The 15,473-nt window shown below is 48.8% G+C and overlaps 1 protein-coding gene across 1 annotated transcript in view; it reads right to left on the bottom strand.

Annotated features, from left to right (window-relative positions):
* Positions 1-4,805: 4,805 nt before the first annotated feature.
* The window catches only part of LFNG (LFNG O-fucosylpeptide 3-beta-N-acetylglucosaminyltransferase), a 39,507-nt gene continuing 28,839 nt past the window's right edge, over positions 4,806-15,473 (bottom strand). Inside the window, exons 3-8 of the mRNA XM_053276830.1 lie at positions 13,011-13,110; positions 12,066-12,219; positions 10,944-11,029; positions 10,297-10,462; positions 9,637-9,722; positions 4,806-8,541 (exon numbers count right to left, since the gene is read on the bottom strand). Of these exons, the coding sequence (XP_053132805.1) occupies positions 8,475-8,541; positions 9,637-9,722; positions 10,297-10,462; positions 10,944-11,029; positions 12,066-12,219; positions 13,011-13,110 (659 nt within the window). The 3' untranslated portion in view covers positions 4,806-8,474. The remainder of the gene's footprint in view (positions 8,542-9,636; positions 9,723-10,296; positions 10,463-10,943; positions 11,030-12,065; positions 12,220-13,010; positions 13,111-15,473) is intronic.

Below are 15,473 nucleotides of genomic sequence, written 5' to 3'. Positions count from 1 at the left end.
ATCTTGCAGTCCGCTTAGTATATTTGAAATGTCTCTCTCAATAAAAGAGCCAAGATACCAAGGTCACAATTTAAAAATCCAGAAGTACAAATACAAAGTGATCAACACTTTTTTATTTTTGATCACTTTTAACATAGTGACAGATATACTGGCTTTTCATTTGACTAAAGACGCCTTCAAAACTTTGAGCTGTTCTTGTACAGCATTTGTTGGAGATGGAGTTCCAGTGTATCGACCTTTTGCACCAACTCTCCTAAACAGAGGTAATTTTGGAGCCTGGACCTAAAGGCCTTTGGAGACCCGCCCCCCTCCCCTGCAAATTAAGCATCATCATGCTTTGCCAGGCAACCACACCACCCAGGACAGACTAAAGAAGATTGGGGGGGCCCCAGAGCTGTGGAAGCCCTTGACTTTGACCCCGAAGTCCAGGGGGTAAGACCACCTCTGATCCTAGTGAGGGTCTCCTTACTTGCTTGCATCTACTCTATGACCCCTGCCTTGATTCTTCAGGTATTTCGTGTAGTGAGTCGGTCCTCTTCCTTTCCCCTTAGAGAGCAGATGGAAACATCTCTCTCCCTACCTATCCATTATGTAGCTGATAGATACAATAGGTCTTTCCTATCTCAAATGTACTTCACCAAGAAACCTATTTAGTTTAGATTGTACAACACTCTCCATGCGCGTTCTTTAAATAACTGCAACCACTAAACTCAGCACTCCACTCTGTAACTGGAGTGGGCAGCTTCTTTTGGCTCTTTGCTAAATAATGACAACCCCCCACAACAGCATTTTCATGAATATCATCATTACAGGGACTTTAAAGTCATGAGAGTTGATCAACCTCAATCTTATAAATTTTATAAAACCAACATTCAAAGAATATTGTCTCAGAAGGAAATGAGATGGATGTTCCGTTTAAAGAGTGTGTGTTCCCTTCAGGCCTGAACAATAGATTGGACTTTTTGGGTTTCTTTTTTTTTTTAATCTACAATGTGATGTCTCTTTAAGAAGCAGAGCCCTGATAGATATTTAAGAGCAACAGGTACAGCTGTTGGCTCACTATATTCCTTCATTCACGTCACAAGGAAAAGCAGCTCTGCTTTTAAGAATAACAAGAAGTCTGCAGACCAACTTTGTTCGTGTGGCGATACCGTAAGCTTGCTTCTTGAAAGAAGTGACTAGTATCTCAAACTTGCTAAGGATAATGCAACAGAGGTGGGCTCTTTTTTTTTGAGTACATGCATTTTGTTTCTTAATGTAAAGGCCAACAGAGCCATTGGAGGAGTAAGACACATCTAAGCTCTGCTTCTCAAAAAGACAACGGAGTAAGTGTGGGCAAAAAGATTGCTTATCACTTTGTACTGTACTTTTGGGTTTTGTTACATGGGTATCTTGTATCCTTTTTTTCAAGAGTCCATTTGAAAGCATGATGGATCCCCTGAACCCTGGCGGTCTGAATCTGGGTAACCCTGCTTCTAGCTCTCAATCTTAACCCAGATTAGTGAACAGTAGTAGCCCTGATACTTCGGGCTTTTGATTGTGTGTCCACTTTCCCCTGTTCTTGCAGGTCCTGGCCACCAGCCGCCATGTTTGTCAGAGAGCACTGCTGCTAGAGCGGCTATGATCTGTGAATGTGCTGCTCTGCACTGCACTCTCTCTGATTACTTGCCCAAAGTGGTTTGAATGGGGCTGGGCCTGCCGCCTCCTCCCCGCTTTGTGGCCAATTACATGGCTGTGATGTAATAAGGTTTTCCCTATTGCTGGCAGTGCAGTGCATTGTGGGAGGTCTCTCCTGGTATTCGAAAGACCTTCCCTTGTTCCAGCTCTTGGCAGCCACAATGGTCTGGGTAGTGCATTAGGATTGCTGAGCGGTGGCCCTGGCCATCTGTGGGAAGCCGGGGAGGGGCTCTTTGCTACCCCAAACCACCACCAGCTGCTTGTGTGCAAGGCGCCAGTACCTGAATAACTGTACCTTTTTACACAGATCTGTAGACAGATTGTGTGTGCAATGCACATCCTGTGTAGATCGGACTAAGATGCGTTGAGACTGCAAGGCAGGAGTCAGGAGGTCAGGTGGAAGTGGGGGGGGGTGATTGGGTGGGTGGGTCCAAAGCATCTCAGCCCCTGAGGGGGGCACCAACTGCTGCCTTGCCCCACAACTGGTGGGACCAGCCCCCTTTCATAAACAACTTTTACAAGTTTTGAAAGTGGCACATTGGGCAGGGAGAAGGGACGGTTGCCATCCGCCTCCACCCGCTTTCCTCATGCTCCCTGACAGTAGTATGGTGGTGGTGGGAGGCGGTCCTTGCAAAGATCTGTTTGGGCCCAAAGAGCTGCTCCAATGTCAGCAGCAGCACTGGCCTCCCAAGCATTTGCCACCTGAGGCCATTGCCTCACCTTGCCGCATTAAAGGGCCGCCCCAGCCCTTCCCCTGTGAGTCCTCTCTCGGGGGGGGGGAACCTTGGCAGATGTGCATTAGCATAACATGGGGAAGTTGGTCAAGCTCTGGCCTGTTGTGGGGTGGGGGTGAGGATGATGCTTTTAAAAAGCAGTGTGTGTGTGTGGGGGGGGTTTAATTTAGAGCAGAGAGGAGAATGTTGTGTAGCCTCACCACCACAGCCCTCTCTGTGCACACAGATGGGCAGATCCATCAGGAACTCACAAAGGGAACCGGGGGGAGGGAGGATCAGCAGTGGGGAAAGGGTTAAGTATCCCCTCCCTCCCACCACACCAAGACTCACACACACCCCTCCAGCTGTGCCAGCCCTAAAGGTTGCATCTACTTGGGTTTTCTTAACTGTATGTATGTATGTATGTATGTATGTATGTATGTATACTTGCATGTCATGTGGTGACAACAGGCTGGATGGCTTTAAGAGGGGTTTGGACAAATTCATGGGAGGAGAGGTCTATCAATGGCTACCAGTCCTGATGGCTACAGGCCACCTCCAGCCTCAGAGGCACGATGCCTCTCAATCCCAGTTGCAGGGGAGCAGCAGCAGGAGAGAGGGCATGCCCTCACCTCTTGCCTGGGGGGCTTCTCAGGGGCATCTGGTGGGACACTCTGTGAAATGGGATGCTTGGCTGGATGGCCTTCCTTGGGCCTGATCCAGCAGGGTTTCTCTTATGTTTTTTTTGGAATTTAGTTGTCAGATTTTAGAATCTGGCCAGATATTTGAATCATAACTAGCAGGGGGTAGTCAAGCAGTGCAGAAGCGGATTAAGAGAATGCAGATTAAATACCAGCACTAGGAGGTGTGTGTGTGTGTGTGTATCACACCCCACCGTTGGCCAAGCTGAACGGAGACTAGATTGGTACTCTGCAGACCGATGGCTTCCACTGCAGTTTGGACTCGTTGCTAGGCAACCTTCCAAGGAAGCCAAAGGTAGGCTTTGGCCTACACGGCTCTTCCGAGAATGCTGCCGGCCACTTCTTTGGCGTTGGGACCAAAGATTTATTCTAGAGGCTGCAGGCCGTGTCCAGCCGGCAGTGAAAAATGGTTTCCTCCAGTGGCAGGGTGCCCAAACCTCCTGGGGTTGCTGGAGCATTGCAGCCCAAGACACCAGAAGCTGTTCTCCCCCCACCCCCCAGCAGAATTCCCATACATCATCAGCAGCCATGCAGCCTCCCCCAGCACAAAGGAGAAACCACATATGTTTTGCAAAGATGCTAGGGAGACATATTTCTTGGGGCCATTGTTTGGGGTTTTGATATAAAGAGCGGCTGTGAAAATCTCGGCTTCCAAGGAAAATGTTTTTCTTATTACGCGTGACCCGGTCTTGAAAGATTTGCAACGAGATTAGCTACCAGTTACATTTCTAGCGCACAGTGGGCCGTTTTGATATGAGTCACCAACCAGCGGGGTGTGAAACAAGACGGGGAGAAGAGGCTCAAAGACGAAGCGCCGGCTTCGTCTCCACCCACGAACGGGCCGAAGCAGGGTGTCGCTTCCGGGGCAAGGAACTGAATTGTGTAAATGCAAAGTTTATAAACGCGATCTCTGCTGCTAGTCAAAAACCCTGGAAGCAAAACCAAGAATTGGTTTGAAAATGGTTCTCTCCCAAACAGTTCCAGGATGAGCAGGTAGAGAGCTTGTTAGCATTTCGGTGTCTCTCTTCAAGGAAGGGGTTTGGAGTTGTTCCTGATTTTTAGACAAATCAGTGTGATACTCTGTGGTTTCTTAAGTGGCACAGTGCAACAGGAAATAGTTGACTCTGGGTTCGTTCTCTGATTAGTCACTCTTAATGCTCCCTTATAGGGTCGTGTTAAGGTTCCAATTGGATTGCACACCACCCTGAATGCTCGGGAGAGGAGGATGCAAAAAGATCAGATGGGACTTTGAGGTTGCATATAAAGAGAACTTTGATAAGGACCATAGCTCATTGGTAGAGCATCTGCCTTGCATGCAGAAGGTACCAGGTTCAGTCCCTGGCAGCATCTCCAGGTAGGGCTGGGGAGGATTTCTGCCTGAAACAGTGGAGAACTGCTGCCAGCCAGTGTAGATCAGGGATTCCCAACGTTGGGTCTCCAGATGTTATTGGACTTCAACTCCCATAATCCCCAGCCAAAGGCCAGACCTTGTGCCCTTACTCATAAGTAGACCCTACCATTGCATAGACCTGATGTTAATTGGATTAGTTGCCCTAGGGACCACCTCTCTAGTAGGCAATATCCTGTATTTATCATTTCTCCTGTTTTGCAAAGTATCTAGTGGTGTGCTGCTGTATGAGATCTCCTGTGATCCCCCCCCCAGCATGTAACCCCACAGGAGCCCCCCAACAAAAGACTAGTCACACGATACGCGTCAGCCAACAAGCTGCTTTATTGAAAGCAAAGAAAAGATGGCTACCATAGAGTTACCATGGCAACAACCAGGTTTAATTCCCTGAGAACACATTTATTATATTTTTTTCTTTTGCTCTTTTTTTTTAATTAAAAAAACACACACATACACATACTACTTAAGAAAAAAAGAACCACACAACATCCCAGATACTGGGACACTATAAATTAAGGTTCCATTTCATTCTTTAAAAAGCAGACCTTTATAGCTTTTTTTTCCTTTTTCTTTTTCTGATCCACAGAAAAAAAGCAACACAAAAAGAAATCCCACACTGGACCGAGCTACACAGGTTCTCAGTTTTAGCCAACACAGAGCACAGTAAATAATACTGTTGCGATTATATATTTACAAGTACCACCCACTATGGGCCATTTTCTTTTCCATTTGGAATGGAGGGTCTCTGCTTTCTTTGCCCACAGACTTAGTAACAGAATCCAGGAGAGAAAGCGTGCAATGGGGGGGTGGGGGGGAGACCAGTCTATGGGGCAAAACCATCCGTTGCCAAAAAGGACTGATTTCCCTTTTCAATTCTAATCCTGGTCTAGCACCTAACCATACTTTCAGCAGAAGAGGTATGTAGAGGAGAGCTGGTCTTGTGGTAGCATGCATGACTTGTTCCCTTAGCTAAGCAGGGTCTGCCCTGGTTGCATATGAAGGGGAGCCTAGAAGTGTGAGCACTGGAAGATATTCCCCTCAAGGGATGGAGCCGCTCTGGGAAAAGCAGAAAGTTCCAAATTCCCTCCCTGGCTTCTCCAAAATAGGGTTGAGAGAGAGAGTCCTGCCTGCAACCTTGGAGAAGTCGCTGCCAGTCTGTGTAGACAATACTGAGCTAGATAGACCAATGGTCTGACTAAGTATATGGCAGCTTCCTATGTAAGCCACTGTGCAAGTCAACTCTTCAGATCCACCATCCTCCCCAACCCCATTATTTTGAGCCTGCGATCCCCCCTCTCTAAAAGGCCGAAGCCCAGATCACAGCAATAATGTATGGAACAGGTGGGTTCCTATTTCTCTCTCTCTCTCTATTAAACTCAAAAGTAATTTGAGCCGAGGAGGGAAAGGGAACATTACAAAATTTAAAATATGATGAAAGCTAGCTTGTGCTTCATATGGACTAGCGCCACTGACACCGATTCACAGCCTGATGCAATGAAAATCAACCCCATTGGAGGCGGTCAAAAGGCAACGGCTACCATTCAGTGAGCCTTCCTTGGTAGGAGCATAACTACCAGATTGCAGAGTAATGCTACTCCCTTTAGCAAGAGTGGCATTCTCCAAAAAGGGGTCGGTCTCTCTCTCTCGGTAGCTGTATTATTATTTTTTTAAACCTCTGCCTGGTAGAGGAGATGGGGTCTCCAGAGTCCGCCCTAGCCAAAGGCTTTCTCTCCTTGGGAGTCTGGTGTCCTAATACTGTCGTGCCCCTGTCCAGAGAACCTGTAAACTGGGTTCTTGTAACAGCTATAGCCTATCCCCAAATACCGACAGATGCCTAGGTAGGATTGGTGGTGTGGAAGTTGCATCATGAAACCTAGGAAGGTACGCACAACGCCAGGTAGAAACCTGCATACGCTTTCGCCTACAGCATTAGGCCACCTGGGTTATAGCTGCAGTTGCCTAGAACGGGGCAAGAGTTTTTGGGGAAACCAGGAGAGATGACAAGCAGCCTGTTTGAGGCCATCTAGTCGGGGTGGGCAAGCTTGGCCCGCCCCCTGCTGAACTACAATGCCCACCCACTTATTGTAGCAGGGGATGATGGGAGTTGTAGTTCAGCAACAGCCCACCTCTGACCTTTTCCTCCTCGGAGAAGATAAATATATGCGCAGAGCTGTTGCACCGATGGAAGACAAGTTAATTGATGCAGCTTGACTATCCATTATGTCAAGCGCTCCCAAACTTGGTTCGCCAGCGGCTGTCTGACTACAACTCCCATCATCCCCTGCCACGATGGCCCTTATTTTTGTTTTGCCACCTTAGGAGACTGGATGGAGTGCTGCCAACACCAGCAGTAGAGTGAGGGAACTCCTCTGTGTGTGCTGACCGGACCTGTCTCTGCTGCTGTGATGCCTCTAAAGTGCTGAATTTGAACAGGCCATTTTCGGAGACTCCGGAACTTCCAAATTCCCATTTACACATGCTTTGTTATTGACGGCTTTAGGGGACCTAACCCACCCACGCGCATAGTGAGGTCTGCCTGTGTACGCCTGCAAAATGCATCCACACCAAAACGTTTAGAAATGCCTGGCATTTTTCTATCTACACGATCTCACTTATTCTGGAAATACTTAGGGCAAGGAGGTGAGAAATGCAAGAGCCTGTATCCAGTTTGGGGCTTCCCCTGCCACAATTTGTCTGCCAACAACAAAAGCCGAGAACCCGAGAGACCAGCTCTGAATGCAACATTTGAGGAGGAAGTCGAAGGAAGTCCGAGAGGACTTTCCAAAGGCATTTAAAATATGTACACACATACATCTTTGTGGATTTTTTTTTTTAAGCTACTATTCAAAAATATAAATTTTAGTATGTAAACCTTCATCTGAAAAGTTATCCGGAGTCTAACAAACAGGGAGAAAGCAGGGAAATGCAGGGCTTGAATTTGGGAAAAGTGACCTAAAAGAGAAGAAAAAGTCTAGGCAAAAACCAGAAAGAAAGCACTTTTGCATCCGGTCACCTGCAATGGGCACAGAGGTGTAGCAAGGTTGATAGAGTGGGATAAAGAGTGAATATGGGCCCCTGCCCCATCCACCTTCAAGGGGGAGAGCAAAGACGAAGCTGCCACTCAACTGGTGGGGCCCCCATCCCTCAGGGGCCTGGAGACATTTGCGCCACCTCTGTTCAGTTATAGCTACACCCCTGAACGGGCATCAGTTAAGCACATCTTTAGTGCTGCCCACTGAAGCCAACAGGACTTTGTTTAAATGTGCTTAATTTGGGCTCGATTAGACTGTATTTACCTGAATCCAAAGACTAAATTTCCCCCAAGTTCTCTGAAGTTAGAAATCAGGGGGTTGTCTTGAATTCAGAGTCCTCTTCCTTTTGGATCAATACAGGTATGACCTACATTTAACCTGTATTTTGTTTGGGTCATCTGAAATTTAAAGTTGTCTTCAATTCGGGTCAATACACTACCCTTAGCTTTTTCTACCTAACACTGCTTTAAAAAAATAATAAATGGTGGGGAGATCAAAAGATGTAAAAGGCATTTGCAGAAAAGGAACAGACACTGCAAAGCAAAATCCACAGTGCCCAGGCTGGTTGCTGGTGGGGAGGTCCATGACACCACCCAAACCCCACCCAAACCCAGCCAGAACCATTCGCCAAAGAGGCAAGGACTTGGGAGTAGCTTCTCCCCACTTGCCTAACCCCTGCCCCATCAAAAGGGGCAAGTGGCAGAGGAGCACCGGGGGAAACGGGTTCACTTCCGCAAGCCGAAAGGGAGAAGGGGCAGAGGGGAGCAGAAGAGGCCGCACAGCAGCCTACGGACACACAGACACTGTGAATTAACCACAGTAATTAAGAAACCATCGCTTCACAGCAAAGGAAGAAACACACGCATGCAGACACGCAGGTCCCACGAGCCCTTCGGATACCGGGGAAACTCGGGACAGGATTAAGAAGGGGGCGCCTTGGCTCTTAGAAGACGACATTCCGCGGGCAGCCGGGAGTGTCAGGGTAGAGAAGGCAGTGGACGGAGCGGAACCTGGAAGGGGAAGACAAAAACACAACCACCCAGAAGTTGGGGGTCAGTAAAATGGATACGTCATGCCATTGTTTGTAAGTTTCCTCCTCCGTTTTTCTTTAGACCTTTTCATTTGAAACTTCAAAAAATGTGTAACTTTGAAATGTGGTTTTAGCCTGGTCTTTTAACTTTTAAAATGGTGTTGACGTTTTTGATTGTTCTGTTGTATCTATTTTAATAATATTGTAAGCCACCCCGAGAAGTAGTTTGCTGGAGGGGTGAGGAATACTACTACTACTACTAGTAGTAAAGTAGTACAGTTACTAGTTGTAGCAGCTGCAGTAAACCTTGTTAGCTGCCCCATAGGTTTTAGGATAAAAACCCTTATAAAAACCACAGCTTGCAAATGCATTCTTGGAAGAGGCATTCACATAGGGGAGAGAATGCCTCTTCCAAGAAGGTTTAGCCCGGGAAACGTGCATCCTCCAAGCATCAAGGCAGAAACATTTTTTTCTTCAAAGCTATCGAGGCTGTTCTCACGCGCAGGCAGATATGGGCCGACGAAGCCAAGCCTAGTTTTGCCTGCGTGCAAGAACTGCCGGGATCATGCCCGATCATGGTGGCACCTCAGCAGCAAACCCGCCTCCAGAACTACTCTCTAAGAGTGCTCTCTTAATCCTGTTTTTCTGCTCAACTGCCAGCCCTGGCTCCTGGCCAGCTTCAGGGAGAGGAGGGCGGAGTGCATGATACCCATAATGCACTGCGCACTGACAGTTAAGTGCCTACAATGTCTTTCGTCTCGGAACTGACCTAGGATGGGTTATTTCTGAATGGGCCATAGCACAGATGCAGAGCATCTGCTTAGCATGCAGAAGGTAGGTCCCTGGCAGCATCTCCAGGTAGGGCTGGGAAAGACACCTACCTGAAACCTTGGAGAAGCTGCTGCCAGCCAGTGTAGACAATGCTGAGCTAGATGGGCCAAGGGCCAACACATTAGGCAGCTACCGATGTTCCTCACCATTTTAGTTCTAGGCTCTTTGCTAAAGCTCTGCATTCCAGAGGAAAGGCGTCTCAGCTTTCCTCCTACTCTTCTTGAGAGCTGAACTTGCTACTCACCTGGATGGGTCCTCTTCCACAGAAAAAGCGCCCTTCATATGGATAGAATTCCTCTTGTTCTCAAACATCCCATAGCTCAAAGTCACCTGGGAGAGAACACAAAGTTAACAAGGCCACAGAGCAAGAAACTTGTTTCTCGTCTTTCGCCTAATCCACCGATTCCCAGCTCCGAGTCCCTAGATCAGGAATTCTCAACGATGGGTCCCCAGATGTTTAGGACTTCAACTCCCATAATCCCCAGCAGCCTTTGGTTGGGGATTATGGGAGTTGAACATCCAACAACATCTGGGGACCCAATGTTGAGAATCCCTGCCCCAGATGATGCTGAACTACAACACCCATCATCCGTGGTCAACAACCCAAGCCTCCAACCCAAGGGCTCCTAACCTTCTGAGTACCAGTTGCAGGGGAGTCACAGCAGGAGAGAGGGCACGCCCTCAACTCCTGCCTGTGGGCTTCTCGGAGGCATCTGGTGGGCCACTGTGTGAAACAGGATGCTGGACTAGATGGGCTTCCTTGGGCCTCATCCAGCAGGGCTGTTCTTATGTTCTTAACCTATCCTTGAGATCTTGTGGGACTACAGATCCCAGCATCTGAAGGTTGGTGGCCCCCTGGAGTGGAGATTGTAGGATTGTAGGAGATTGTTGGGGTTTTATTTACCTGTTTGTGAATCTCTGACTTTGGTACTTGGTGGAGGTTCTCCAGATGCGAATGGAAGAGGTTACTCCGGATGAGTTTCACTCCCAGCACGGACTCTATGATGTACCCAATCGTGCAGTCGTCTGGCAGACGGATCTTTTCTGCGGTGCTCATGAAGTGCCCACCACTGCAGAGAGATTAGAGGATGAGGCATCAGTGCCGCTGCCAGACACAGTCAACAACAGAGGGAGAGAGAGGACCAAAGGAGGAGAGCTGGTCTCGTGGTAGCAAGCATGACTTGTCCCCATAGCTAAGCAGGGTCTGCCCTGGTTGCATACGAAAGGGAGACTAGAAGTGTGAGCACTGCAAGATATTCCCAGTCTCAACTCCTGGCATCTTCAGCGAAAGGCAGCAAGGCGATGGTGTAGACCTTCCTCTGCCTGAGACCATGAAGAGCTGCTGCCAGTAAGAGCAGACAGCACTGGACAGGAGCGACCAATGGTCTGACTCAGTATACAGAAGCTTTATATGCACATTGGGATGCAATGAAATGTCAAGATCCTTGATGAGGTTTTGGCTCACCTAACCCTACAACCTGCATGTGGACAGCAAGTTACCCACAGCAAGACACACATTTTGTAAAAGAAAAGAAAAGAAAGATATCTTACCTAGCCCAAGGGCTCATCTTCAGAGCCAGCCCACGACTGATGCAGAATCCAGCACCACCAGTCGCAAACCAGAAGTGGACAGGATGCTAGGAAGGAGGAAAGGAAGTAAAGCTTGACTTTTGCTCTTCTCGCATGACTTTTTGCACATCCCAGCACCCGTGAGATCTCATCTCTTTCGCAGAAAATTAATGGAACCAGCCTCTCATCGATTTATCAGAAGCCCTTCCTATCTGTAAGAAGTTGCACAGAGCAAAGGAAACAGAGCAGCCTTCCCAAAACGCTCCTAGGAGAGCAGAGCTCTGGGAAATGTCCGTGAAGTTTATGGGCAGTAGATTCCAACACAAAGAGAAATCACTTCTTCACACACTACAGAATTAACTGATGAAATTCACAGACAGAAGAGAATGTTTAAAAAAGATGGGCGTATTTGTGTGTTATCAGTATCTAGTAGTCATGTTGGCTATATCAGGGGCTCTCACTCGGTCTCCCAGATGTTGTTGGATGACACCTCCCAAGAGCCTTCAACCTAGTGGCCGGGGATGATGGGAGCTGTAGTCCAAAAACATCTGGGGAGTCATGTTGGAGACATGAGCAAAATGAGCTAAGAGCTTTGCTTTAGCAAAGCAAAGAGATTTAGTGCTGCTCTGCGAAATGAGCCAAGAGCCGCCTTTTTAAAGAGGGGGGTTCTCTTCCATTTAGCAGGGGGAGAGCAACCGGCCCTGTCCAACCCCAGCACAGCATCCCTCCAGTGGCTGTGGCTGGCATCTGCCTTATGCTGCTTTTTAGATTGTGAGCCCTTTGGGGGCTGGGGACCATCTTACTGATGTATTTATTTTTCTATATCAACCGCTTTGAGAACTTTGGTTGGTAGATAAATATCTGGAGGATGAGAAGGAGGACCACCCAAGGCGAGTTGGAACCTGCCGATTCTGAAAGCCGATGGGAGTTGTAGTCCAAGCACGTCTGGGGACCCAACCCGGAGCCCCCTAGCCCCAGGCCAGCTCAAAACACTACCTTTGACCACAGTGGTCCACCCTTTCCACTGAGAGCAACAGCAAGCACTGCAAGTGTGTGGGACACCCCTTGGTTTAACACACACCCCCGGCCTCCCTGCTCTCTTACCATCTTGTTCTCGCTGATCCTTTCGGTGGCCTGGATGGGCCTGTCCAGGCTGGGTTTCCCTATGTAGATGTCTTGCGTGTGGGGGTAACTGGAGAGGAGTTTCACCAGCGTCCTCATGTTGACGTAGTTGTCGTCGTCCACATGGCAGAACCACCTAATGCAACAACAGCAATGAAAGGTGGTGACGGGGCTATACAGAACTCTGCGCTCCTCTAGAGCACAGGCCGCTGGTTCCAGGAAACCGAGCCTTCGGCACCGCCCGCCCGAAGAGATTTTAGTTTTGTATGCCGCTGCGTGCAATTCACGGCCAGAGCAGCCTCTGCATAAGATCAGAAAATCCCTCGGCAATCAAGCTTGCAACCCTCAGCCCACTCACTCTGAGTTAGATTCGCAGGAGGCTGCCTCCCCGAGTCAGACCCTTGGTCCATCTAGCTCAGGAATGTCTACACTGACCGGCAGCAGCTCTTCAAGGTTTCAGGCAGGTGTCTTTCCCAGCCTTACCTGGAGATGCTGCCAGGGATTGAAGCTGGGACCTCCTGCATTCAAAGCTGGTGCTCTATCACTTGAGATATGGAACCCACAGGCAGGGGATCCCAACCAGTGGGCCTCCAGATGTTCCTGAACTGCAACTTCCATAAAGCCTAGCCACAATAAATTGTAGCTGGGGGTAAAGGGAGTTGTAGTTCAGCAACAGCTGCAGTACCACAGGCTGGGAACCCCTGCCCTAAGGGGAATCTCTTACAGCACTCACATCCAGTCACCCATCCAAATGCAAACCAGGATGGACCCAGCTTAGCAAAGGGACCACTTCCTGCTCGCTACCACCACGCCAGCTCTCCTCCCACCAAAAAGCTCAGAAGCAGAGCGATTTCAGAATAATTGGCATGAGGGTTGCCATCAGAAGTTGGTGAATGTCGGCCTGCAAATCACAGCCAGTTCTCTTACTTCCTTCCCGACTCGATGAATTTGTCGTATTCCACGGCCATCTTGCAGGACAGGGCTTGGCGGCTGTGGGCGGCAGAGCAGTTGGTGTTGATGACATTTCCTGAAGAAGAAAGGAAGAGCGGAAGGAGATGGTTAGCCTTTCCAGCGTCTACCATGCCTCGATGTCACGAATGGGAGGAAAGTGGGTCTTGGGGTCGCAAGCAGGGATTGTCCCCTTTGCTAAGCAGTATCTGCCCTGGTTTGCATTTGAATGGGAGACTTCATATTCCCCTTAGAGGGTGGGGCTGCTCTGGGAAGAGTATCTGCTTTGCTTGCAGGAGGTCCCAAATTCCCTCCCTGGCAGGCAGCATCTCCAAGACAGGGCTGAGAGAGACTCCTGCCTGCAACCTTGGAGAAGCCACTGCCAGTCTGTGTAGACAACACTGGATTAGAGCAATGGCCTGACTCAGTATATGGCAGCTTCCTATGTTCCTCCTTCCAAATGGCCACGGAATGTACTGAATTTGCAAATGGAAATTTGCAGATGAACAGTATTGAATTTGCAAAGCATTGGGAAATTCCACGCATTCCTATGGCCTTTTGGAGGACCCCAGCACTTTTCAGTGGACATTCCTTCTCCTTCATGTACATGCCCTGGAGCACTTGAATGCTTGCATGCAGAAGGTTCCAAGTTCCCTCCCTGGGATCTCCAAGATACGGTTAAGAGTAGAGTTGCCATGTGCCCCACTGCCCCACCAAAAACTTCCAGGTCTCACCTGGATTTTAAGAATCTCACCCAGATTGCTCAGCCCACTCAGATCCGCACGGATTTCAGCTTTCGTTTTTTTTTTTTTTAATGCTAAGCTCTAGCCCTTGTAGAAGCAGAGTTACGGAGCAAAACGTGCAGTCACTATTCTGCTCAAAAATCTGTTTCAAGCCAATTTACCTAATATGCAAATTGAGCGCCCAAATTTTGAAAGCCAGAATCTGGCAACCCTAGCTGAGAGAGACTCCTGCCTGCAAGCTTGGAGAAGCCGCTGCCAGTCTGGGTAGACAGTCCTGGGCTAGATGGACCAAGGGCCTGACTCAGTATACGGCAGCTTCTCAAGAAGGGCAAAAACATCAGGGAAGGAAGACCGAGATGCATCTCTTTGCTCCTAGCTGTTCGACCAGAAGTCGTTCCTTTGTCCCCAGATTTACAGCCGGCCCCAGAGAGTGTTAACTCCAAAAGGAGGGGGTAGTGTGACACACACAGAGAGGCTCTCGCTAGCCCCTTTTGACTGGTGGGGGGGAGGGGGATGAGATGGAGAGACTCTTGTCATCCTATTCATGCCACATTTTCCCATCAGTAGCCACCTGTTACTTGCTGGGTTGTCTCGAGGGGAATCAATTCACGGCATGAATAGGGAGCATTAGCATCAGAAGAATAGAGCGACCCCGACCCAGTCTGGGAGGAGGGAGGGCACTCAATAAACACTCGATGAGTAAGTCCCCACTTCCCCTCCCCATTCCCGAAAGTTAATCAGGACATTCTCTTGAGTGGGGGGTGGGGGGTGACTTGTTCATATAGGGTATTTTCCCTCTTGAGAAGCAGGAGAAACCATTTCTGAGATGCCCATCTGCCCCACACAGCATGAATTGTCCCCTCTGCTAAGCAGTGTCTGCCCTGGTCTGCATTTGAATGGGAGACTACATGTGTGAGCACTGTAAGATATTCCCCTTTGGGGATGGGGCTGTTCTGGGAAGAACCCCTGCCTGCTTGCATGCAGAAGGTCCCAAGTCCCCTCCCTGGCATCTCCAGATAGGGCTGAGACTCCTACTGGCACGCTTGGAGAGGCCGCTGCCAGTCTGGGTAGACAATACTGCTAGATAGACCAATGGTCTGACTCACTATATGGCAGCATCCTATGTTCCTATTCTAACAGCCCATTCACAGATTGCTTCCCCCCGCCCCACCTCCTAGGTAGACCTATCCACTTAAACATGTCGCACGTGAATGCTGCAAGCGTGCCCTGGCATGCTCATGGTTCTACACGCTTCTGGCCTACAAATAAGTATGCCTTCCTTCCTTTTCACTACCCCTCTTTTTTCCTCTCATCTCCCTTGTGCCAAATTTGGATTGCAAGTTCCGCAGGGCACAGCCTCGTTCCAAAAGCTCCGTGCACACTGATGGGTTGTATTTTTTGCTCTCCCTGTAAGTTAATAAAAATCACCCTGGATGCTTTGCAGAAAATAAAAGCTGACAGGCTGGGCCCACAGGCTTACAATCCAATAAAAGAGTGCGGAACACATGGAAATACCAGAGGTTTGGAAGGGAGAGAGGAAAGAAGTCAAATGGAGAAGGTCCCGAAGAGACAGAAAGAAATTTTCTAGGGGGAAATCATTTCTTCGTGAAGGGGTTTTCAAATGTGGGTCCCCAGGCACAATTGTGTCCATGGATGATGGGAGTTGTAGTCCAGCATTATCTGGAAACCCACGTCTGAG

The sequence above is a fragment of the Hemicordylus capensis genome, chromosome 13 (assembly GCF_027244095.1).
Source record: "Hemicordylus capensis ecotype Gifberg chromosome 13, rHemCap1.1.pri, whole genome shotgun sequence".
Taxonomy (NCBI): Eukaryota; Metazoa; Chordata; class Lepidosauria; order Squamata; family Cordylidae; genus Hemicordylus; species Hemicordylus capensis.
The sequence above is the reverse complement of the archived record's forward strand: the minus strand, read 5'-3'. Positions and strand labels throughout refer to the sequence as shown.